Raw genomic sequence first — 26275 nt, 5'->3', positions numbered from 1 at the left:
CAGATCATGTTCCCTGTTAGATCGAAATAAGCAATTAGCTGATTGGGCTGAAGCTGTCAATCAGAAGATAAGAGAGAAATGAGGACAAGGAAAGAAAAGAGAGGAGCAGAGATGAGATACTGGGAAACCAACCAAACACCTATGAAGCTAGTCCTGCACGAGGGGTTTTTGGGTAGCGCCTAAGTGAGAAAGTACCTCAGAGCGTTTGGGTTTGCATGTGTAAGCGAAGCTGTGTTTATGTTTTGGGGGGTGTGAGAGCATCCATTGGTGTGTCTGTGCAGGCGTACACAGTCTGCCCATTATGCAATTGGACTGCAACTGGACCATTACAGTCCATTTAGGTTTCATGCAGTGAGACAGCACTTGGCACTTCATTTATTCACACAAGCATGTGACAGCAGCCAGCACTGCCAAAAAAAGAAAAACAACACCCTCATCCCAGGAGTTTCAGAGTGCTCTCCCTCTGACTGACAGTTCTACTAGGAATTTGGTGTATGTGCTATGGATGGGTATTCTCCATTAGTTAAACGTTTTTTAAGACAAATGCTTAAAATTAATCCATGCATTTCAAAGTCAGTTCTCACATGTCTGATAAGCTGACTGCAAAATATCCTATAGTTAATTTATTGATTTTTTTTTTTAACATAAACTACTGTTTCATTCATCATTTTTTAACAGAGCATGCCAATGCCCTGTGAAGCAATAGAATACTGATTGGTGGTTCTATCATAAAGTGATCATTTTTACCAAAAACCTCTTTGAAATTCAGATAAAGCAGTTAAAGTAGATATAAAATAAGCATAAATCTAATGATTTGAGCCCAGTAACAGGTGGGGCCCACTGGCAGCCCAAGGCCGAAATATTAAAGAGGGGCTATTGAGCTTTTTTTTTCTTTTTTTTTTCTTTTTTAAATTTTCTTGGGGGTGGGGGGTAGTAATCTGCTACCGTGATAGGAGCTTCACATGTTTAACAACTTAAATTTTTCTTGGCCTGAAACACGTTGTTTTAACTGCTGTTGCTTTAAAATTTCACAACCCCGCTTCCCTTTGATTGGCCAGCCCTCAGGAAGCCTGTCATGGGGAAGAGCTTTGGGCAGACCTTCGTATTTGCTCTGCTCCTCCAAGAAGTGCTGAACCAGTTACGGGTTCCCCTTGTGATGACATAATAAGAAAGTATAATACCCCCTCTTTAAATTTTAGGTTCTGTAAGAATGTGTGTTTTCATGGCATATATGCCCTAGACAATGGACGATGCATGCTGATCAGAACAGCAAATACATCTGTATTCACTTTTATTTATTTATTTTTTGCGTTAAACTCTTGTTTCTTCACATTAAACTCATGTTGAGTCCACTCAGAGACACACTCTACCTACTGAAACTGACTTTATGAACGCTCAAAGACCAAAAACAACCCCACTATGTTGAGCAAGAAAATCCCACAAAGCTCAGTAGGTCTAAGTTAAAAAAATCTGCTGATATTACTTGATGGTTTCTTCATCAGGAGATAAAACATTTTTCATACTGATTGATGCCTTATTAGCGCAGATACTAATGATGCTGCTTGTGTGGAGGAAAGGCCTAAAACCTTTAATGTTGTTTGATGGTGTGAACATGTCATTAAGAAGAAAAGTCTAAGACCTTGTTTTGATTGTGAAACCTATAAACCCTGCTTTCAATTTAGTGAAAACAGAGGTATGACGTATCTTCAATTAACTATGCACAAACAACAAACTTTTAATGTTTAAGGCATCACATTTAAAGTCAGGCTACTAACAGGAAAGGGGTTTGAATTAAAGAGAGGAGAGACTAGTGTAGCAAGTGTAGACCTCTCTGATGCCCACTCTTTGACTCTAGCAATTCTGTGTTGGCTTTTTACGAGTTAGTTTTGATGTTGTGTTGCCCAAAGCATCAGCAAAAAGAGGAACAAGATATAAAATTACTTGAATTGGTTTGTTCAGAGTTTCTCACTGACTTTCTGCGTTTTTATGACGGTAACATTTTCAAAAACAGTCAAAGACGTATTCAAAGAATTTCTTCTGCAATGTTAACTGACCTTCTGAATCACATCTACAAGGGCAGAGAAAAAACAAAGTAACAAGAGAAGTTTTTTCTCTTCAAAGTTGGATACACACACACATGCACTCACACACAAACACATTCCATTTCTCCGCTTTGACATCCTCCCCCTCTGTGAGTCTAATGAAGGCAGAGTGTGTAGGCGAGCCATTGCACCATGCCTGGTTGCACATGGTCAACCTTCCTGAGTAATAAACATACACAAGCACTTGTACAAAGACACAAACACAAGCACACATGTGGTACTCGGCACGAGCAAGTGGCAAAAAAACACATACATGATTACACAACGCAATGCACAAAATCCACTGAGGGTACCTGACTATAGGTGGGACCATCTGTCAGTCTGGCTTTCTTTACCTTTCACAGTCTTTGTCTCTCATGCAAATGTACACTTTTCTATCTGATTCACCCACAATGAGGGATCATTATCTTTAGCACATCAGAGACACTGAGTCACCATTAGGTTACTAATATCAGGAAAGTGACAGGCACACTTATCTTGACATTAAAAGTCTAACCTCTAAGCATTCAACAAACGTGTTTCCTTCACTCACCCTCCTTTGATGTAATCCAGGAAGGTGACTTCAATGTCCACCAGGAATGACAGCAGCGTCACCTGTCATGACAGGACCAGTTATAACGTCTTTAATGTGTTTGCCAGCTGATTGCATGAATCCTATATGTTTATGCTAATATTATAACTACAACATCTAAGGACTAATATTCCCTTTCAACTGTGTTGTGTAACAACATATGCATTAATTTTCCTTACCGTTCCAGAGTTAAGGTATTTTTTCTTCTTCCCTTTCTTCTTCGGATTTACCACCTGAAAGCAGCAAAAGTAATTTACAATTTCACTTTTTTAATTTTTCAATTCTGTCTATCATCTATATTATGGGGATGGATTTCAAGACCCACATTAAAAAAGGGCACCACTCCAATTTATTGTAACTCAAATCAGATTGAAATTTGCCTTTTAACACGAGTATAAGAAGTCTACATTGTCCAGTGATTGTGTCCAGAAGACTAATCTGAGTTTTTTTAGACTGGATAGTCTAAAAAAATCTAGAAAAAGATCAACTGCTACAAGAAACAGGATTATTGTGATTAAGGTAGAGTCTGTAGGAATTTCCGCAACATGTCAGTAAACCATCCATTCAAACTGAGCTCCTCCCCTTTGAATTGGTGGAAGCAGCTGTGCACACCCGCTGCACCCTACCATGAATACGTGATCACACTCACAAGTCTAGCAACTACCTGCAGGATCGTGTTTCTACGTGGGAGAGACTTGAGAGCAGTGCACCAGACTTGGTATGTTAGCAAAAGCTAATCACGGGTATTTGCCTCATACCTGGTTAGCAGAAAGCCAATTCAAGTCACTCTTTGTCCCATGCTGCTCTCCAAGTAACCAAAAGCGGGTGAAAGTCAAGCCAAGCCTCACCATCATTTTGAAAAAAGCTTTAACTGTTTGCCGTTTCAAAGCATTTTGTTTCCTTTTGGCGTTTTTTTCTTCCTTCGTGCCACGTCCACTATCATAGCTTCATGGCTTCTTCAACTCGCTATCTACACGCAAAGTCACTTCGCATGGGGATAGATACCAATCAAATTCTGTCAAAAGTACCGGGTACTGATTGATGAAAAATCAAAAGGTACTATGTTTAGGTACCTAAACACATCCTTGTGACCATGAGGGAGTGAAAGAGTAGACAATTTTCCATGCTGGACATGAACACAGCACTATAAGGCTATATATTGAAGAATAATATGTTAAATTGAAAAAAATAAATACATTTTACTATGGAACAAATAAATATATTTTACCACACGAACACAAAACAGTACCATAAAACTGGTACCGTTGAGTACCAGTTCCGATTGGCAGTACTGGGCATCAGTACCACATTGTTTCAAATGTGAAAGGTACCCATCCCCACTTGCACACTGAGCACACAGTAATTGGCTGAAGTTACTACGCTTACTCTCTGCCCAGAAATGTCCTGATACAACCAAAACATCAACATACAGGCTGAGGAGGGGGTTCCAGGCAGACACTGACACACATGTATGGGGCCTACAGGAGTGAACTGAGCAGGATTGTTCCTGTCAAAGTTTAAATTTATATATTTCAGGAAAATCCTGCAGACTTGACCTTTGATTGAGCAGTTGATCTGGAACATATTTTAACACATTAACTCACACTAACAACAAACACAGGAACACACACAAACAAACCTCATAGACGTTGAACTGGCTCTGCCCTCTGGATAGTTCTCTGTAGCTGGTGCTGAACTCCCCAATGAAATCATGGCTACAAAGACAGACACAAAACACAAACAAATTGATTAGAAAAAAAAGAAAATGTCTTTGTATTTCCTTTGATTCTCTACTCACTAGTTCAAATACATTTTGGCCAATTTTGATTGAACTATTTACTCAAGTTCCTAATATATACTGTGATTCTCTCAGCTGTAAAAGCATTGAAAACACTCTTCATCCACCCATTTATTGATTGTATATTGAAGCCATTTTCAGGTGACAACCTTTTGAGTGTCTCCAGTGGCATTTCAAGCTTTTTGTTTACTTAGTCACATGAGTTTAAGACTGACAATAAGAATCTAATCTTACAAAATAACACCATGGACAGTTTTCAGAAATAAATATCACCAGATAAACAGCAATATAATTTATCAGATAAAAGTGTTAGTTTAGTCTTTTATGCTAAAGTAAGCTGAGCAGCACAATAACTGCAGGAGTACATAAACAATGAAAACATACCTGCCATCTCTGTCCCAGTCGTACACTTCAACCTTGATTGTTCTGTTGAGACAAGAAAAGGATCAGACAATAAAAGGAATTATCTCTATAAGTTAGTTTGCAGCACATACATAAACCTTCTTGTCACATTCACAGCCTGTTTGAAATGTTGAAGATAATGTATAAAAACTGCAAAAACAGAACAATTGAGAAGTTTTAAATTCTACTTGTATCAAGCTCTTAGTTTTATATTGTTGTCAAAGAGATTAGTAGATTCGTAGGAGCAGATGCATTCTTCAGCTTGTCTTTATTCTGTCTGCCTGCTTCTCTATATGCCCCTGGATATGTGCTCCTCTCATCTCCATATCTATTGAGGCATTTCATTATATCTTGTAATGAAATAGAAAGAAAATCCTGAGTGGTCTGCAACAGGCAGATGCTGCCCTATCACACTATCTACCAATGCCGTCACCACAGGTGTTTGTTTTTCTGTCAAATGCAGAAGAGGAAATAAGGAGAAGAGAAGAGGAAAGGGGATAACAAAAAGGAATTTAAATCAAAAACAGGGTGGAGGAGAAAGTAAGTGAAGATGGGATCAAAATGAGCCTTAAAAACCGAATTGTAGACCTGCACTAGCACAGTGGATAAAGTTGCTCACTTAGATTATGACAAAAGTATAGACACATATATCTGGGGTCTTGGTGTTAAACTTTCTAATTATGGTTACAAACCAGTAGTGTATTTACTGGAAAAACTTTTACATCTCTTGTAAGTCTCAGTATGATAAGTGGAAGTGGAATACATCCAACATTAATGGGCCTAAAAGCTTCTCAGAAAGCCGGATGCACATTAAAGGAAAAAGGCAATAAGGAAGAGAAGTGGGAAAGGGCTGGCTGCTTGCCTATCAGAGCTCCTAGCAGCTCAACGACAACGTTCTCTATTGTTTGCACTCTTCCTTATCTCCCCTCACAGACTGCAAAGAGGCTGACACAGTGTGTCCACGTGGTTTATGTGTGTGCTCTGAATTCACAGTCAACAAAGAGTTACCTCAGTCCCCAGTTGATAACACCTGGTGGGTCTCAACTCCTCCAATAAGCCTATTGGACCAAGCTTCTGATCAATACCACTGTCTGCCAGGCACACCAAACCAAACCCCTTTGTCCACATTTTAAAGAGATGCTTTCAACATATGATATGGACAAAACACTTGACTTGACTGCCTTCAGGTTTCTTTTTATAACCTAACTTGAACTTCTAAGCTTCTAGGTGAGCACTGTGAGTCATACAACATCAGGAGCTCTCAGTTAGCGAAAGAAGAGAAATTCACATCTTCTGTACCATCAACACAAGCCGGTATCTTAAGAGGTAACATAGATGAGGAAACAAATGCTAGAGTTCAGGCTTTGACAGCTACTCTAGTATTGTAAACATCTGAGTTTCTCATAAAAATAATCTCATTTGATGTGAGCTTTACTCACTTATGGCTTTAACCTCCTGAGACCCTTCATATTCATATGAGGACACAACATTTCTGCATCTCAGAGCCATGATACTTCATTCTTCAAAACTTTGACCTACAAGCCACATTCAGGGACACCACCCTCGTCATCTCTTGTTGGTGTAACAACATTACTGACATTTCAGGGAAAACAAGTTGGCGGTAATACCTACTAAACACTTCTACATCAGCTCCCATAGTAAAATAGAAAAAAGTAAAAATTATATCAAAATTTTCTGTATGAAACCAGTGTTTTTACGTACTATAACACTAATAACCAATAACTTTTATGTACAAATGTACAAATTTAGTTATTATTAAGGCTGTCACTTTAACATGTTAATTAGATTAATTAATTACACTGCAAAATAATGTGTTACAAAAATTAACGTGATAAACTCATTGGCTAATAATACTGTTTTCAATATTGTTTTCAATGACTATGTAAACACCTAAAGTACCTAAGAACAGTGGACTCTCTTCTTTCATGTCTTTCTTCCTGTTTTTGATCCAAAAATCATGCTTTTTTCGATTGCTCCATCCTTTGATCCTCTCCATGATCTCCTCGTCGTCTTTCCTCACGATCACGCCACTCTTTCTTTCTGAACTATGGCGATACATCCTCAGTTGGAGCATGAGCTGCCTGACCTTTTCTAACTTGCAGCATCTTGCTGTACCTCTGCCATCTTACATCTTCTCCTCATATCCATACTGAACTCTCATACAAAAAAGCGCACCGCTCTCACCCACAGTAGTTTACGCATGATTTTGATTGACAAGCTCTGACAGACCCCCCCACTGAAAAACATAATTTACTTCTTTAGACGCAGTAAACGGTTGCCCAATGTAAATGGCAACAAAGACGGACACTTCAATTTTAGCCAGTAATATCAAGTAAAATCAAATTTGTGGGGACCTCAAGAAGATATGAGATTACAATGCAATTAATTAGATTAATTGATTACAAATCCTGTAATTAATAAGCTTATTTTTTTAATCACCTGACAGCAGGTTATAATACTATTAGGTTTTACTTGTTTCAAATAGCAAGGAGAAATAAAAAAATGCACACCAGACAGCTTGGGTTTTGGAAGGATAGGGATAAAAAAATTAACTCATATACATTTGGTGTTTTCTGAAAGGTTCTACGCAATGATCTCTGATATAAAATACATGATTATAAAACCCTGTTAACTTGCATAATGTTTCTGATTCTGAAATGTACCCCTGACATAATAATAATAATAATAATAATAATAAGAGGAAACATGCTCACCTGTCGTAATCACCATTGCAAAGAGCCCGAACAGGAATCTTAAAGGCCTGCCAAACTGGGTTCAATGTGTTTTTTATCACCTCTGTCTTGTGGCAGATGGTAAACCTGAAAGATAAGGATAGATGGATGAAAGGACAAAAAGTACTGGATCCAAAAGGACTACAGACTACAAAGGTAAGTCATGGTGGGGATGTGGAAGCAGGACTGCTGCCCCACTGCACAGAACTACACACCTGACCACAAACAGTAAAGAGGTAATTTCATTAGTCACTGGCTAGCAGGTGGACTCAGTATCTGCTGCCCTCAGAGCTCACAGGTCTTATCTGACCTGTCACACACTGCAGGATGGAAGAGAGATGCCCACAGAGCTGGATCGAACAGTCTCTCTTTCTGTGCATGTGTGTGTCTGTGTGTGTGTCTCTCACACACACAGACACACAGAGACACAGCGAAATCTATTTGAGCACCCCACAGCTCTGCACTTGTTAACAGCATCCTTACCCACAAACACACCACAAACACACACACACACACACAGCGGTGCACATGCCATACTGAAACATTTCCCCCTGTAATTCCAACACACACTTTAACAGGCAGGACTGCATTTTGATCTGAGGCAAATCAATGAAACCAATTTCCTTTGGATGCAGGGAAGGATTAGACACAACCTAAAGGAGAGATAATGTAAGGGAGGGCACAGGAGGAGGAGGAAGGGAAGGGGACTTACGTTCCGTCCTCATTACTCCTGTAGAAAACCATGAAGGGGTCAGACTTGCCGAAGAAATCTTTCTTGTCGAGCTTGTTTCCACAGAACTGCATCATTACTGATTCCTAATGAGCAGAAACAGAAAACGATAAAGTGAACGGATTAAAAATAGATGCTGAAAACCATCATTCCTTCATATCCTGCTAGTTCAACAAAGATACATCCAGATTTATTTACACAACACCTGCAACTCCCACCTTAAATATAAGATTTTCAGAATGACTTTCCATAGATGCTTTTGTTCTCTTTATGCAACTTTTGAATAAGATTAGAAAACCCTTTTTTTTCAACAACTGAATCAGAAAGTGTTGGTTTTCCATGCATCCTCACCCTGCAGTTGTTCAGCTCTTCAGCTTTCACGATAATGGTCCCACATTTCTTCCCTTGGATGCCTCTGTGATCGTGACAAGTAAACAAAAAGGGTTAAAAGATTACTACAGACAGAGTTTTATATGTTCACACTCTTTACAATCAAACATTACACCAAATTTCAAACTGTTACTGTTGGGTAACCACAAAAAAGCTCAAAGATAGACGTAGTTCAAACTCTTTCAAACAATGACAGAAAATGTATATACATTAGGCCTCTTCGATGAAAATAGTGATCATCTAACAACCCGCCATTCACTGCATGTTAACTTCATCTAATCTAAGTACCAACTGTTTTTTTTCATAACCTCATTTATCATAGACCTGCTCCTGGCTCTGCTCACAGGTGTTTGCAGATGATGCCAACGGTTGGTTATGAAGCATCTTTGGTATGTGTAACGACTTTGTTTAGTATATGAATATCCAGAGGCTTGATTTCACTACAGGCTCCTCACCTCATCACACCACACCTGTTTGGCATTTGAACATTATAAAAAAAAAACACTGTTTAACAAAAAGTGTTTTTTTTTTTTTTTTCCTAAATAACATTGTGCTTCTATGTGCCTCTCTGTATGTGTGTGAGTGTTCGAGTGTGTGCTTGGACAGTGAGTATGAATAATATTCATGTGTGTGCGACTGGAGCACACACATGGAGTACTATAAGCATTTGGTGTTAGCACTGTAGCTGTAGCAGAGTCTTCCTCTGTGCTCTTTTCTCTACTTTAGTCTTACTTTAATGTTATACTCCCTTTCAGCAGACTGGCTGCTACAATTTGGTGTTAGTTGTAGGTTTGTACGATAATTTGTTTCCTGACTGTGTTGAAAATTATGATGACCCAGTACATATTTCATATTCAAGATCTTAGTATCCAAAATATTGCCAGAATCTGGATCATACTTTAACATCTGTCAGAAATTATGGTGAACTTGTCTTGTATTGTTTTGCAAAGCAATCCGACCATTTATTCTGAAGTTACATACACATATGGTGAAAACAGCCCTATCTCACAACAATAAAGAATCCTTGAAAAAAATCCTGGATCCAGACAGTGATCCAGATCACCCTAAAATTTAATCACTTCTTTCCTCTCCAATTTTGAACATTTCCTGAAATTTTCATCAAGCTCTGTTTATGACTTTTTGAGTCATGCTGATCACAGACAAACTCTCCCAAAAACACAACCTCCTTGGCAGAGGTAATCAACAGAGATGTTAGCATTTGACAGATTATGTGAAAGATTATCTGGACCTCTTTCTGTTGATTGATTTGATGAGACTTGTGGTTGTCCCTGGCATTGCTTTAATGACTAAGAACTAGTCATAGTTGCAATTTGGTTTTGACTAATCAGATTAAAACATTTAACAAAGCTAGGTGGTTAGTGAGAGAATTCTGGGCCAGCTTAAAACCAGCACTGATGTGTTTCATTCACAGTTTACATGTATGGTTGAGTAAATCTGGCATGTAATTTTCTTTTGGAATATGGATGATTTGAGCCCATAACAGTCCTCTGAATCCCAGAGGAAATGTTGGGGAAAGCGCACCATGTAAGGAGGAGGGGGAGCAGGGCTTCAAAAATTGGCATGACTTTTGAGAGGCCTTGCAATCTGGCGAAGGGTCCTGCCATCTGATGAGCTGTGCTTGAGAAACCCACCTGGATGAAATCGACTAAGCCGAACTCATTTAGACAGCACAGAATTGGGGTTAAGGACCTCTGTTCAAGCCTCTGCTAGCACAAAAATGTGCTTGTGTGTGAGTGTGTATGTGGGGTGTGTTAGGTGCATCAAAAATCTATCCATCTATCTATCTATCTATCTATCTATCTATCTATCTATCTATCTATCTATCTATCTATCTATCTATCTATCTATCTATCTATCTATCTATCTATCTATCTATCTAACTATCTAGCTATCTATCTATCTGCTTCTTTGAGTACTGGCAACAGAAAAATGTAAGTTGGGTTTGTTATTTACATTTATCCTTCAGTTATTTATATCGTGTAGTGCTAATCTTACCATATGTTTTGTGTATTTATGTATTTTGCATGGGTGTATGGCAATGTATCAGTGTCATATCTAAAAATAATGGCATAATGGGAGCAGTCGAGGAAAGCTAAACTGAATTTATAAATAATGATCGAACAGTGTTATCTTATTATGAGGCACTTACTGTGAAGTGAATTGAGTTCTTGCATGTTTTGAAATAAGATACGTTTTTTTGAAAAGGCAATTTTCCTCCTAGCTCATCGTCACTCCTGCAGTCTTTCTGCTTATTCATTACACAAGAAGCTTTATAAAGTGCATCACTAAAATATCTGTCTACATATGTGTGTGTGTGTGATAGTGTGTGTCTGTTTGTCTGTCTGTGTTAGTGGAGGAAAGAAACACTGTGAATCTTCTAATCAAGGCACATGGTTTTGCAATCAGTGTCTATCGAGACGGGTAATTAAGTCTGGGCCACTTCTGGGCTGCAGCACACACACACACACACACACACACACACACACACACACACACACACACACACACACACACACACACACACACACACACACACACACACACACACACACACACACACACACACACAGGATCTTTCAAAAGAGAAAAGAGCACACACCATGCACAGGTATGTCAGTTTACTCCTGATTAAAGGAGCAAATGTGATCCAATTACAAACCATGTTCATAAAACCATGAGCATGTTCTGGACAAGCCCCAACACATCCAGGAGTACTTTTTCAGGGGTGTGAATCTTTTATTATCAAACAATCAAATTCAATTCAAATCCACCCACACCTCAATTCATAACTGACCCCCAAACAAAAACATTTTGCAATTCTCTCTGTGTTTATTTCAGCATGCCATAAAATCTTTTTCTTAAACTTTCAAGGAAAACGCTGGGCTATTTTTTTTTATGTTTTCATGACTACTTCATGCTCTTGAAGTCAGGTTGCTCAACTATCAAAATGCCCCACTCATCGAAGACATGTCAGAGTGGTCTATTGAAATTCAGGCAAAGCATCTTGGTAATCCTTTTAGTCTTTTATTAAAGCTTTGTTCCTAAAGCTGCTGTTATTGACAAGTCTTTCCAACTCCACGATCCTTTTGCATATGGAACAAGCCATTAAGAGCTATTTGATATTCTGAGAGAATGTAGAACTCATCTACAGCTGTCAAACTGACATAAATTTATAAGGGATTTATACGTTGTCTAGAAATTCTCTTAGAAGGATTAGGCACCAACCTCTTCCTCCAGACAGCTCAGCATTCTCATCCTTCTCGGCCTCACTACAGTCTTTGACATCATCAACCACATCCTCTTCTTACGTCTACAAATACATTACAGGCACTGCACTCTTCTGGATCAAATCATACCTCATAGACAGACACTAATTCATCTGTATCAACAACTTTGCCTCCCAGACAGCTTCCCTGTCCTAAGGCGTCCCCCTGGGTTCGGTGCTTGGTCCCCTCCTCTTTATTTTCCACATTCTCCATCTATTGTCACAATCTCTTTTTCCACTGTTAACAACTGTTAACAACATTCAGTTTCACATCTCTATCCTGACCAACTGCCTGACTGAAATCAACTCCCAAAATGCAAAAAAATCTGACCTCTTAATCATCAGCCTTAAAATTTCTGACTACAACCACAAACAACTTCAACTTTGCCGTTGACAACGCTGCTCTCATCCAGTCCCCAAATTTCCTCAACCTTGGAGTCATTTTTAACTCTCATCTCACAACAATTGAATCACTCAAACCGCCTTCTTCTACCTGAAAAATATTGACCATCTCCATCAACTTCTCTCCTTTGCCACTATTGAAAACCTGATCCATGCCTTTGTCACTTCCAGACTTGATTAATGCAATAGCATCTTCTACGGCCTTCCTTCCAAACAACCCAATCAACTACAATACAACCAGAACTCTGCTTACCCCTAACTTTGCACCATAAAACTGAAATCTGACATGACCTTATTCAGATGGTTTTCATTGCCTTGCTGGCTGCAGTTCAACTTTTTGAAAATCCCATTGCAAGCATAAAAAGTGCAAAACACTTCCTGCTACCTGAACCTTTTTTTCTTCTCCTCACATTTAACTGTGCCCACAAGAGTTTGAATTAATGATACCATTATCTGTAATTAGCCCTCATTAAAATGCTTAAGAATACCCCCTGCCAATTTCAAGCTGCAGGTGTGTATATAATGAAGTCATATATACACAACAAATAAGCACAACCTCAGCAAGACAACAGTAACAACAGCTGTGGCCTCTCTCTGCCTATGTTTTAAATAATCACTTTAAAAGCACTTCTATTTTTGCAACAAACAACACCACTTCTTTGTAGGTATGGTCCACCAATGGTCTGTATCCGCAGTTCTGTGACAGTCATGTCCAAAAAAGCCAAAATTGAGCCTCATTTGAATCCAGATCTAGTTTTAAACTCCTCCATCACACGATATTTCCATTAAGATGTTCAGCATATGTAGTGAAAATGACTAAAATACGCAGATACTCTTTGCTTGTAATACTCATAAGTGGACCATCTAACTCCTGAAGTTCCCACAGATTTTTAGGATCTATATTAAGATTACTATTCATATACACGTTTTATTAGTTCAGTTAAAACAAATGGAATAAGAAAACAGAAAAATGCAGTATCTAAAATTTACAATCAATAAAGTGTCAAATGTGTCTGGATTTTTGTTTGGTAAGCACATTTTAGAGGGCTCCGTGCTACATCCAGGGTAAATGTCTGAGCCAAAGAGTCACAGTACAGAAATAACTGTGCCAAGTTTTTTTCTACTTTCTGGTGTAGCTGCAACTTCTCCCTCCTGCTCCTCTGCTGTCTGTGAGTTTGGCAGGGAGAGACTGACACACACGCACATACACATGGGAGTGACAGCCACCGAGGGTCCCTGTTTATGACACTGGACATCAGCTGCTGTGCTGAAATCAGATTTTCAAACATGAGTCAGGGCCATAAGCAAAAGGCCTATTTTAGTTTGGTTTTCTGTTACTACAGATGGAGGCTTGATATGATTTATTTTCTTGTAAATGATACAAGGTAAGATCAATTCATGTCTGCCTTTCCTGCTCCTCACTATAGTGAACACTAGGGCTGGGATGATATGCTATTCTCATGATTTTTGGGGTGCCGATTCAATTTAAATAGCGATTCTTTGATATTTACGATATTTATGATATTTACGATATTTACGATAAATGATGATGATAATGTCTACGGACTATATCTGGAGCCATATTTTCCCATAAAATGCACATCACATGAGCCAAAGAGAAACATTTCACCCTCTGCTGGAGAAAAGTGGAAACTTTTTTCCAATCCAGTTTATAACCAAAAACTGAAATGAAAACTTTGAATTTGAAAAAATATATATATTTTGTCACAGAAATTCTGATATTGTCAAATAAAAAATCCAGATGTATCGGTTATCAATTTTTTCTCCCACCCCTAGCAAACACACACTGATAGTCAGGTATCAGATAAAAAGAATTTAAGTAACAATCAAGATTTTTGACATGATTTGTTGGGGGAATGTCATTTTTTTTCCGTCTATGTGTGGATCTTGGATCTGAATAACCTTTACTTCTGCATGTATTCAAATTGGCAAGTGTCTGCACTGAACAAAAACTAGCTTGTCTTTCTTTAAACCCCTACATGTGACTGACAGTTTGTGCTTTCCTACACTATATAGGTTTAATAGCTATGCTGGATAGACAACCAGCTGCTACTAAGACATAAATTAAATCCTTTCATAAAAACAGGTTAAAAGATGTATGTGTGTGTGTACGTGTGATGTTGAAGCGGGTGAAGGGAGGGGGCAGAGAACATCATTCTGCACTTTGAAGGTGTCCATGGTGCACTTATAAGCATGTCCACACACATACACACATGCTGTGCTCCCTCCATTTCTTTCTTTGCCTCTAAGTGGGAGACCTCCGGCTGCAGCCTCCTAAGTGATTGCTCCTCAATTGGATGAGACAGAAATAAAGAGAAATAATCCCATAAAGACAAAGCAACAGAGTTTTTTTTCTTTGCCATAAAAAATATTCAAAACCTGGGGGTCAACATAGACCTGTCACAGCACAGCTGCTGCCACTGTCAAAACATGAATAACTTGAATAATTACCGTTATAACAAACAGGCTCACGTGCTTCATTATGTAACTTCTTTGCTTTCGTTATTCTCATTTACTTGTTTCTTGTCAAACATCTTGAAGTGGAAGAGCCTTTTTGAACTCACATACAGAAAATACAGACAGCTGGTACATCTATCACTAAACTAAGGATGCAAAAGTGTACGATGCTTACACCTTTAGACACACAGTTATTGAAATGTGCTCAAGTTGAAGCAAAGACAGGCGGCTGAACAGGTGTCAAACACGACTGTTGTTATGAGTTATTTTTGTACACACATGAATATGTGGGAGTGTTTCTGTGTGTTAGTGCTCATTAAAACTGTACATGTGCACTGTTTACCAGAAACACATGTCAGGAGTTTACTCTTCGAAGAAACTGATTTGCTTTAAAGTCTATTCCTGGTACTCGGGTTAAGAAACTTTTGCACCCATTTCATCATAACTAGCTTATCAAAAGTCACAAAATCTGTATTTAGTTCTAGATAGAGCTGTTTTCATGCTGGTTGTTAACCAATCACCTTTTTATCTTCTAGGCAGATAGGGGGTGTTACTAGTCAATCAAAATTGTGACTAACCAAGCCAACAGCTTTTTCATATTGATCTGCAACTATGTGTATATGTATATATAAATGGAATAGGTGATCCATAAACAAAACAACATAATATGCTTGTATACCTAAGGAAGTCATTAAGCCATTTTCCCATACGACCTTTCTTAAAAAGAAGCAACAACCTGAAGGTACCTAGCTTGAGCACCAGAGAAAATTGGCAAGCCAATCTGTCAGAGTTGACAAAAAAAGAAATAAGTCAATCAACATGGACTCTTGGCGGACAGAAAACAATGTCATCATGGTTCAAGAAGTAAAAACTGTATGGCCAAGCTGACAAAGGAGCATTATAAAGATTCAGATGTGGCAGTTTCACTTCATCTTGTCTTCCAGGTCAAGATTTACTGTCTGATTGTTAGCTTAACAAGGACAAACAAAAAAGCACTCAAAGAGCGCAGACCTCCACCAAGCATATTTTGATTGTCATACAACACTTTAGTCCGACTTTAATGTTATACTCCCTTTCAGCAGATTGTCTGCTACAATTTGGTGTTAGTTACAGATTTGTACAGTAATTTGTTTCCTGACAGTGTTGAAAACTATGATGACCCAGTACATATTTCATATTCTGGATCTTAGTATCTAGAATATTGGCAGAATCTGGATCGTACTTTTACATCTGTCAGAAACTATAGTGACCTTGTCTTGTATTGTTTTGCAAAGCAATCCAACCATTTATGGTGGAATTATGTACAGATATGGTGAAAACAGCCCTATCTCACAATGATAAAGAATCCTTTGAAAAAGTCCTGTATCCAGACAGTGATCCAGATCACCTCCAAAATTTAATCACTTCTTCCTTATCCCATTTTGAACATTTTCTGAAAATTTCATAAAGATCCATATGTTACTTTTTGAGTTATGTTGTTCACAGACAAACAAATGAACTCTCCCAACCCTCCTTGGCAGAGGTAAAAAGGAGAGATCTTTAAAATTAGAAACTAATATTTTAACTGTCCTGTCACATCCTGTTTGGCTGTTTGTATTCCCATTCCATCATTAACTGTCAGTTGTCTTAAAATTGAATTTGAAAGTGCACAAGGGCACACTTAATTAAGAATCAGAACAATCGTGCTTTTCTTTGTCTTATCTGAGCAGGTTCCTGTGGAGAGGACATTTTACTTGGTGACTTTATTCAGGGACAAGTTGTAGAAAATCCTTATTAATGTAGACAAAACCTTTGGAGAACAATGTCAGTGTGAAAACTCCACACAGCTACATGCTAACATGCTTGCCCACAGTTGATGCTTACACATTCCTAAGGGAAATGTCTGGACTCTGTTGATTTTTTAAAGGATACAATAGTTTCTTACATTTTGTACATTGTGAGCATCAATCAATAACTGTCAGCTTAAGTCATTAACTCACCCAAGTGCTTTTTCAATGCGACCACCCAGGGATCCAACCACCTCTCCAAGTGTACACTGAGCCTGGCCAAGAAAATCCTGTGGAGGTAAGGAGAGACAGAGAGACGGGGTGGTCAAGAACACTCTGTTATGCAGGTAATGACTGATTAACTTACACCACAGTTATGCTCATAGTTCAACAATGTTTTTTATCATCTATCACAATCACTGTTCCAATCCTCAGGCTCCACTGACACCTTACGCTGGCATCAGCCCCAGTTGCTAGGTGCTCTACTGCCTGACTGCATGCTCTTTACATCAGTGAAAGGTATTAGAAATCAAAAGTTGAAAGGCATGAGATCATTATTTTAGCATTATTTTCCCAAAGTCATATTTTTCTATTGCAGATTTAAGTTTTGTTAATGTGTCTTGTACTTGGAGCTGGATAAAATTAGATAAATACAGTGGTAACAGAAAACACTGGTCAATAAGGTAAAGACAATCTATGATGTAGCTGCTGAGAGCTGTTCCAGTCAGACATAAGAGACATGGCTCAGAAATTAGTAATGCTTCTCTGATGAAAGAGAGATTAAAAGAAGATTGTTAAGAAGTAAATACTAGATCTGGTACTCACGTGTTTTGAAAGGTTGGCACTTTTTGAATCAACATCATACCTGTTGAGAAAATGAACAAGAGTCAGTCCTTTAGAGACTAATGGAGGGTGACAGGAGCTCAGCAGGGGACACAACGGGGATCACAGGTGTTGTAAATCAGTGGAGGAGCCAGTCATCAACAACACAACCAGAGGCTCTGGGAAATTCCCTTCACTGTATAGCAAGCTCACATGGTTCCTCTGTAGAACTGACCCATTTTGGACTTAGAAGAGACTACATTTACAGCGCAGGAGAGCAACAGTGAACCAACAAAAATGACCCCAAAATTTATTGCCTATTTTGTTTATTTAAACATAAATGTAAGGTGCATTACTCAGTATTTTTTGCTCAGCATGTCTCTGTATACAGTTTTTTGAGAAAGAAAACACGTCCACATGCTGCATCTATATCCATACTCAGGGGGCTCATTCACAACCTCTGCCCTGATACACATTTTTCCATGGATCAAATCATCATGGGATTTGCAGTTAACTGGGACTGCATTTTCAGCCAGAAATGTCAGCCATGTACATCTGACATTTGAAGGTGGCAAGAAGGTACATACATACATATGTCCTGAGCAGGCACATGACAAACACACTTTCAAAGATGAAAGACTGTGTGTTTCTCACACATAAATGCACAAACAGCCGCAGAATCACACATACACACTCATATTAATGAAAAGCTAGAATGCTATTCAAGTCCATGAGTCCTTCATGTTCTTAGTTTTCACAATGAAAGGGATGGGATAACAGTTTTGAACTCATCAATTAATATGTGATAATGTATACGCTGTCACATGGCTAGGTTCACGAGTAGAGCAGGCACAGTGGATAGGAAAGGTTAAATGCTCTTCCTTCCCTCAAGGGAATCTGTCCACTTCTATATCACACCCACCATCCCCCGGGACCCCAGTTGTTATGGTTACCATTGCTAAACCCAGCGTATATTCACACATACACACACAAGCACATGAAATTGTTACCAGGACCTCAAATAATATGTGGGAATGTACAGAGAAAAACGTGTTGCCATCACGAGATACAGACACGTAAGAAAACTAAAGAATGTAATGTGATGAAGAAAAGTGAAGCTAAAAGAAATCTCTATCAATGAGGACATTAATTACAGTGAGGAACAGCAAATACTGGAGTAATTACACTTGGACTTGTGTTAATTTTGCTGGGAAAAATCCCACAGCACCAAATGCAAATCAGCATTTCTGTATTTATGAACAACGAAAATTACTGTCTGTGGAGCCCACCACCAAGCCCTCCTCACACAGACACACACACAGAAGACAGAAAAACTACCCTTCCCCTCACAGACTCTTAGGCTGTTGGTTTGGCTCTCTGGTTTATAGATTATGATATAATTAGTCTCTGTCTAATAAAATAAAGCCTCTAAAATCCCCCCTGTAACTCAATGAGAAATGTGATCTGGGAGCAAATTAAGAAAGAAAACCCCCCCACATACAGTGCATGCAGTCTGGCAACTTAATAAAAACAGATGTGTCCTAACAGCATCTTTCAAAGGAGACAAGTATGAGACGGATACCTACAGGTACAAATGAGTCATGCAAAGATCCAACTTTAGTTAGCTGGAGTTACGATGATGTTTTCAAATTCAAGCTGAAAATTTTCAGCAATAATAATGGACCAATACCAACACTGCTTTAAAACCTGAGCTCCTGTTTGAGCAATACTGGAGTTATTACTCTGAGCCAGTGACGTAAATACCAATACTGACACGTCAGGACAAATTTTAGACATGCATTTCCTTTACTATGACACCGGATCAATTCAGATATAACTTGTATATGCACAGACACACTCCTTTCAATTTGGGTCATCATTTTTCTAGCAGAGACCCAAAAAGAGGCTAGGGCTTACGAGGTTAAAGATTCTGTGAAGAGGATCTGTTTTACTTGCACTCTCTCGCCACCTTGTGGCCCCGAGTTTTAGTAAGGTGTGTTTGTTTTGGAATTAAATGGAGATCGGATAAAAAAAAAATCCCTTTGTTCAAGATAACTTTTTACTGGATACAACACGCCAAGGAAAGGGACAGTTATGTAGTGCTCCGGTTTGAAACATGACATCAAGCAAACGTTGTTGCAGCCGGCTACATGTTAGCCTGGTGGTCCAACGTATCTGTAGGCTAACGTGACAACAAGTAAACACTGTCAGTTTGTAAGTAGTTTAGTAGCCGTTCATATTTAGCTCAGCTGGCAGCCTGGCAGCTACATGACGTGTCCATAATGTGTAGCGTTAGTGAATGCTGGTTAGCTATGTCCTGCCAGTCATCTACCAAGCAGAGATAACATAACCTCACTCTTGATTTTATTGATAGACTCTCAAGTTTGAACAGACCACAGCACAATAACTGCTGACTGAGGGTTGGAATGAACATTATCCAAAACAATTTAGCCCTTGCGTTATAGAGCGATACAGACCAAGCTAAGGCTAATTAGCTGTTAGCTCAGGCTGTGTCACTCTCCCGTTAAGCTTTCTTCTGCTCTTCTGTCCTTTTTCTGTCTGACAGTTAGGCTCCTGTGTCCACTATCACCACTACTTATCATAGAAATAGTTTTTAGCAGAGAAAAATACAGATCTCTGTATTTGATCTCTTCTCACGACCTAACTTTGTCAGCCAGCGTGGCGTTGTCATAGAGATCTAGACATGCATAAATCGATCTGGTCCTGCTCGACCCGAACTGGAAGCTAAGAAGTAGCATTTTAAAATAACCTGTAACCAGCAATATTGGTGCTGATAATCTTATTTTAAAGTGTGGATTATGGTCAGGCATATATCTAGAAGTGAGACTTTTTCAAGATCACTTTCAAACTCCTCACAGCCCCTTTAAGTAGTGTTCAACTAACACAGAGATCGCACTAATGCATCTAAATAAATTCAACTTTCTTTGTAAAGTAACTTCTGGCATTGAAATTTCTTTCTTCATCAAAAGGCCAGCTCCAGCGTAGTGCAGTCAAAGAGACATCCGGTCTATGTGCCCTAAAAGAATTTGAGCTCTCTGGGGAAAATCCAACCTGACCCCTGACACTGAGAAACAGCATTCAGAAATCAGCAATTTTGGTGCTTATTTTCTCATTTTAAATTAGAGAATGGACAGGCAAAAATATGAAAGTGAGGCTATTTCAAGATCACTTTGTCTGAGCAGCAAAGGAGTCAAATCTGAAACAGAAAAGATATATTTGGCAAAAAATGGTTTCTTGTCCTGTTATCAAGACAAACAGTCTGTATGGGGATGAATGAAATTCCGTGAATTTTGACATTTTATTGACTGACATGAGAAAGAAAATGTCTCTGAGAAAGGTGTTACTTACAAGTCAAACCGGAGATTCTGTCGCTCTTCAAAGAAGTAGTCCAAAATAAATTTCCGCACAAAGTCTGGATTTAGCGTGTTGTCAATCGCCTCTGTTCTCCCAAACTAGACAGAAAAAAGTAGATAACATTTGTATTCATTCACAGTATGGATGCACAGTAATACAACATGTTATTATTATCCTTCTTTTGAACTACAAAAAAAGAGAGTCGTACATTTGGCCAAGCTGATGTAAAAATATTACTGTATATAATCTTTATTCAGTCAAACTGTCTCTTTTATTTTAAATCTTACAAAAATTACAGTTTGTGTAAAAGCCCTTTGCTGCTGGTGAAAATAACTCAGCACTATCAACCATATAGACAGGTCAGTGCAGGAGGAGGTTGCAGATGTGTCAGTACAGCTTTAGGGTAATGAATGCAAAGCGGCTGGATATCAGGTCAACAGAGGTTAAGTAGGTTGCCATTTAGCATTTAACTTAGCATTTAAATAATAGATTTAGGTGACGGACTACTCAAAACCATGAATAATTGTTAGTAATTCAGGCTATGAAGCCTGCCTCTGTATTTACATTTATGAATATTTATTACAGTTATATACTATAATATTAATTAAGAAATATGATTATCAAATAGTTTTCAACACAGACGGATCAAATAGGTTCTATGATTTCTAAAATTTGTACTTTCTCTTGGGAAAATTTCAAAACAGTGGTACTGTTATTTTTTTAACTGGATGTAACTTTCTCCTGGGGACACCACAATGTTAAGTTTGAATTTGGATGGTGATCCAGCATAGAGACTATTTCTAATTCAGATTTATTCCTTAAAATCTCACCTCTCTCCACTCCTTGTTGCCCATTCCTTGTGTGTAGAGAACACATACTGCGAAGAACAGACACATGACATGAAAACATTAAACCAGAGGTTATTGTTAAGTTTGTATGATATAAAGCTCTATACTGCTTTAACAACACTGTTTGCACGCAGAAGAATCCTATTGTATTGGATGTCAAACCTAAAGCATCCCTGTGCTTCATACAGTTAGACAAAATTAAATATTCACAATGAAGGTCTAAAAACAAACATCACAGTATCTTGGATCCGCTAGTGATGTAATTTGGTGAACTTCGAATTTCACGGGACACAGCTAAGAAAAAGAAAATTATAGAAGATCTTTTTTCCTGACGTACTGCAGAGGAGTGGTACCCTGTGCACCAGGATGGTGTTGGGGATCATAGTCTAGTTTTACTTTCAGTATATGTGTTGATTTTGTGTTTTTATGGTTTTCTGCTTGTGACTTATGGATGTGAATGAAATATGAATTTAAAAGATTGCATGGTTTAAACTACATCCATGCTGATTACATTTGTTCTGGCACTTTACTTAAAAACAACCACAACCCTTGTTCTACAGTTCTACAGTTTCATTTAGCGGAGGCTTCTGTTCACAGCAGCGTACAACACAAGCAAGAATTTTGACAGAAGGGAAACCTAGTTAGTGCGACAAAGTGCAAAAAGTTATTTGGCTGCAGAAGCTTCCATTACATGTAGGGATGGGTACCTTTCACATTAGAAACAATACGGTACCTACCAATGCCTGGTACATGGCAATCAGAAATGCTACTCAACGGTACAAATTTTTGGTACTTTTTTCTGATTATGTGGTAAAAAATTTCAATTTGTTTAATCATAAAATATATATACATATTTTCAATCTAACACATTTATTCCTCAATATATAACTTTGTAATGCTGTGTTCATGTCCAGCATGGGAAACCACCTTATCTTCCAGCATAGCCGCAAGAATGCATTTAGGCACCTAAACATGGTACCTTTTGATTTTACGTGATTCGGTACCCAGTACTTTTGACAGAATTCGGTTAGTACCCATAAAAGTACCTAATTCAGTTCCCATCCCTTATTAAGTGCAAGAAAAAGTCTGTACATTTGGATTCATCTTTGTAATGCCTGAAAAGGGAAATTAACAGGGAGTAAAGGGAAGTCCTTAATAGAAGGATTAAAAAAAGAAAAAAGAAAAAAAACAAAACAAAACTGAAGCATTGTGGGTTTTTTTTCAACATTACAATTCAACTAATGAGCAAAAGATCATATAAAAACTACACTAAATCCAAGACCCTGTTTTCTCCATTGAGCCCACACATTGATGTTTCAGTTCCTGATGCAGAGGGTAGTTTCAGAACCATTTTGCAATTTTACTGCAATGGAAAATTTCTCAGATGAAAAAATTACCACGCCAACTCATCATATTCTCTGTTTCTCTGGACCTTTGGTCTTCCTACTGATGAGATTCTTTCCTACTTTCCCTTCTCTCATTTACCTCTAATATTTTCTCATTATTCTGCCTCATATAAAGAGACTTTACTTAACATAATTATAAAGTCCTACTCAGTGCAAGAGCACATCTATATGTATAGACTGAGTCCCTTCCTACTCGCTGTCATCATCGTCATCATGTTAATCACTGTCATCTTCATCATCCTGCCCATCACTGTCACCATCATCATCATCACCTTGAGTCATTTTTATCTGCTGCTCCAATGAATGTGCTGACATACCATATTCTGCTGTCTTAGTGTGTGTGTCTGTTTTCTTGGTTCCCTAAATAGAAGCAGTGGGTTTTTCTAGTGTTTTCATATCTATAAAAAAATGTATTACTAAGGCTGGAAAATACCTTTTTACTGATTCATTACAGTTGTTATACGGTTTCTACAGTCATAGTAAAATCCTGGAGTGCACGCATCTTTCTGTATATTATGTTCTCCCCATTGTGTAGCTGAGATAAAATAAAAAACAGAAAGACTGCTTTAAAATGTCAAATGATAAAGTGTTAGCAAGATAGAAATCTGTTCAAACAGTTGAAAGTGTCTTACTTGGGTCTGATTTGGAGAAAGTGTCCCTGTCCAGCAGGTTTCTATGGAGACACAAAAAGGACAGGTTGTTAGAAACAGTTATCTTACAAATGCAAAACTATGCAGAGGAATTTATCTTTAGGTTACAGTTCTCAAAACTACGGGTTCACAGAATTGTTGAAACTGTTCTTAACAAACAACATCTCAAATGCTTGACATACTTGTGCTTTTTCCACAAGACTAAAAGTGTGTTCACTGCACCTTTTCCTAACTTAGATGGAACTAAAAAATAAATCAGAAAAATGTGTAAGACGTGTTTTCACTGTGTAATGGCAGCTTGACTTTCATTTTGGCCAAACATGTTAAACAATCAGGCTGTTCAGAGTGAGCAGTTCAGTATGTACAGACAATCTTCAAGCATGAAAATGTGGTATCGGAGCATTAACCGAATTCTTTTCAACACAAAATCCTTTTGCTTTGTTTTTTCTTCCCTGAAGAGAATCTTCTTCACTGGTAGGGTTGTATATGGAATGTCATTTACATGGCTCTTTATTCAAGTCTCTGCTGACATGTTCTTGTCTCTGCTAATCTGATGTCTATGTATAAATCAAGCCATTTTTCAATGTAAGAAATACCTTAATTATAAGATTTACCCCAACAAGTGTAACACATGTACCGTTATTTTTATGTAAGTCAAGGTCCCTTTTTAACATGAATGGCAAAGTTTTATACATTCTTAATATTTGCACGGCCTATGACTTCATGTAGCATCTTTGGTTAACAAGATTTGTCTCAGGAGGTGAATCATGTCTCAGTGTGTCCTACGTCTGCTGACTTTTCTTAAAAAATATGGTTATGGATAAGCCCCATACATGGTCATGGTTACTGACCTTTACTCAAAAAGCATTTTTCTGGTCCTGTGATAACTCAAATTGATTTTGGACTCTATGTCACAGTGATCCATTCATTCACACAGCAATCTACTGACAGCAGAGGCATCTAAAATGAACCCTAGGGCTAATTGGTCCAATACATATTCATGCATTCATTCATTCATTCATTTTGTCATACACTGCTGACTATGCCACCAGGGTTTCAGGGTTTGCTGTCTTGCTCATGGGTACCTTGCATGCAGACAGCAGGAACTGCACTCCAAGAAAACTGAAATCAAGTGTTTTTGTCTTATTTTACGTTAAAGTTGTCTTGTGATACTCAATATGAGCAACATTCACCTGACCAGTCCAGAAAAATGTCTTTCAAGATATTTAAAGATAAAAATGAGGGTCGGAATTGCTTGTAAAAAGTAAAATAAAAACCTGCCAATGAAACAAGAAAAATTTGCTTAAAATTGTGCTTGAATCTACAATAATGTCCTCATACGAGTGACTTTTCTCTCGTTCCATTGGCATTTTTTTTTTTACTGGCTACAAGCAATTCAGACCTCATTTTTCTCTTCAAATCACTTAAAATAAGACATTTTCAGGTCAAGTAAATGTGGCTCATATTAAGTCTAAAAGACATTTTCTACTATAAACAAGACAAAAACACTTGACAAGAATTCAGCATTCCAGTTGAGAGTTTACCAACTCTGCCACTATGCCTCAGCTCTCCCAATGCAGTCAAATGTTTTAAAGTAACAGCAAATGCCACAAAAAGATCAAACCTAATAATGCATTAACACTGTTAAAACATTACCTAAGGTCTGTTGTGACTGACATCTTGTCAAAAACTATTAAAAACATACCAAACAGTGTTGCCATTGGTGACATGCGCCTTCACTGAGATAAACACAGAGGCAGCAGATTTCTAACTGCTGATTCAAAATACAATCTATTTGGTTTGCACCTTGATAAACAAACATAATATTATGTTTTCTCTGTCTATGACACTCTGGTATTACTTTGCCATCTGATAAAGATAAAGCTTTTCAACCAAAAAGACCCTATCTGCACACTTTAAATGTTCATTCTCACACTGAGTAAAAAAAAAAAGGAGTATTTAAGTGGTGGGAAACAAAATCTTAAGAACGGGTGTGACATGAATACAACATGCTTAAAAATTCAGTTTGCACAAGGATTAGAAAACAAAACAAAGACCCAGTTAGACCTTTGTCAAACATAATTAGTGGGAACCAAAACAAATACGTTTCAAATAGCTAATACCCTCCATGTACTTGCAACATTGCAAAGTTGTGTAGACCCACAGGTCCAGGTTATATTCAGACCCCTCATTCAGACAGATTTTAATGGTTTCTCATTTCATGCTTGAAAAACACCAGGTCAAATATTATAGCCACTGTAACTTGTGATTTATTGTTAGAAAACTAATGAAGTTCAGCCAAAATGGAGATTAATAAATCTATGAATGTTTCAGAAGAGAAAAGAATCTGTGAAAATCCAATAAGTGGGTGAAACCATGGAGTGATAATGACATGTCTTTAGAGAAGTAATCTCTATCTTCAGAAGCTACAAAAAATGTACCACTAGAGTCTGTACTCAGAGGTCTAGATAACCAGATATGTTGTTTTTGTTTCTG

At 38.0% G+C, this 26275-nt stretch overlaps 1 protein-coding gene across 1 annotated transcript in view; it reads right to left on the bottom strand.

Moving 5' to 3' along the window:
• Positions 1-26275, bottom strand: part of LOC141810508 (copine-8) — a 72270-nt gene that overhangs the window by 20353 nt on the left and 25642 nt on the right. The window contains exons 2-13 of the mRNA XM_074698123.1: positions 23762-23802; positions 21706-21752; positions 20870-20973; positions 17504-17543; positions 16892-16968; positions 8708-8771; positions 8339-8442; positions 7609-7713; positions 4856-4897; positions 4313-4388; positions 2853-2906; positions 2635-2696 (exon numbers count right to left, since the gene is read on the bottom strand). Coding sequence (XP_074554224.1) covers positions 2635-2696; positions 2853-2906; positions 4313-4388; positions 4856-4897; positions 7609-7713; positions 8339-8442; positions 8708-8771; positions 16892-16968; positions 17504-17543; positions 20870-20973; positions 21706-21752; positions 23762-23802 — 816 coding nt within the window. The remainder of the gene's footprint in view (positions 1-2634; positions 2697-2852; positions 2907-4312; positions 4389-4855; positions 4898-7608; positions 7714-8338; positions 8443-8707; positions 8772-16891; positions 16969-17503; positions 17544-20869; positions 20974-21705; positions 21753-23761; positions 23803-26275) is intronic.

Source organism: Halichoeres trimaculatus, unplaced genomic scaffold (assembly GCF_033239565.1).
Source record: "Halichoeres trimaculatus isolate MK-OKI-2021-1 unplaced genomic scaffold, fHalTri1.1 fHalTri1_scaffold_21, whole genome shotgun sequence".
Classification (NCBI taxonomy): Eukaryota; Metazoa; Chordata; class Actinopteri; order Labriformes; family Labridae; genus Halichoeres; species Halichoeres trimaculatus.
This window is presented reverse-complemented; position numbering and strand designations above follow the sequence as displayed.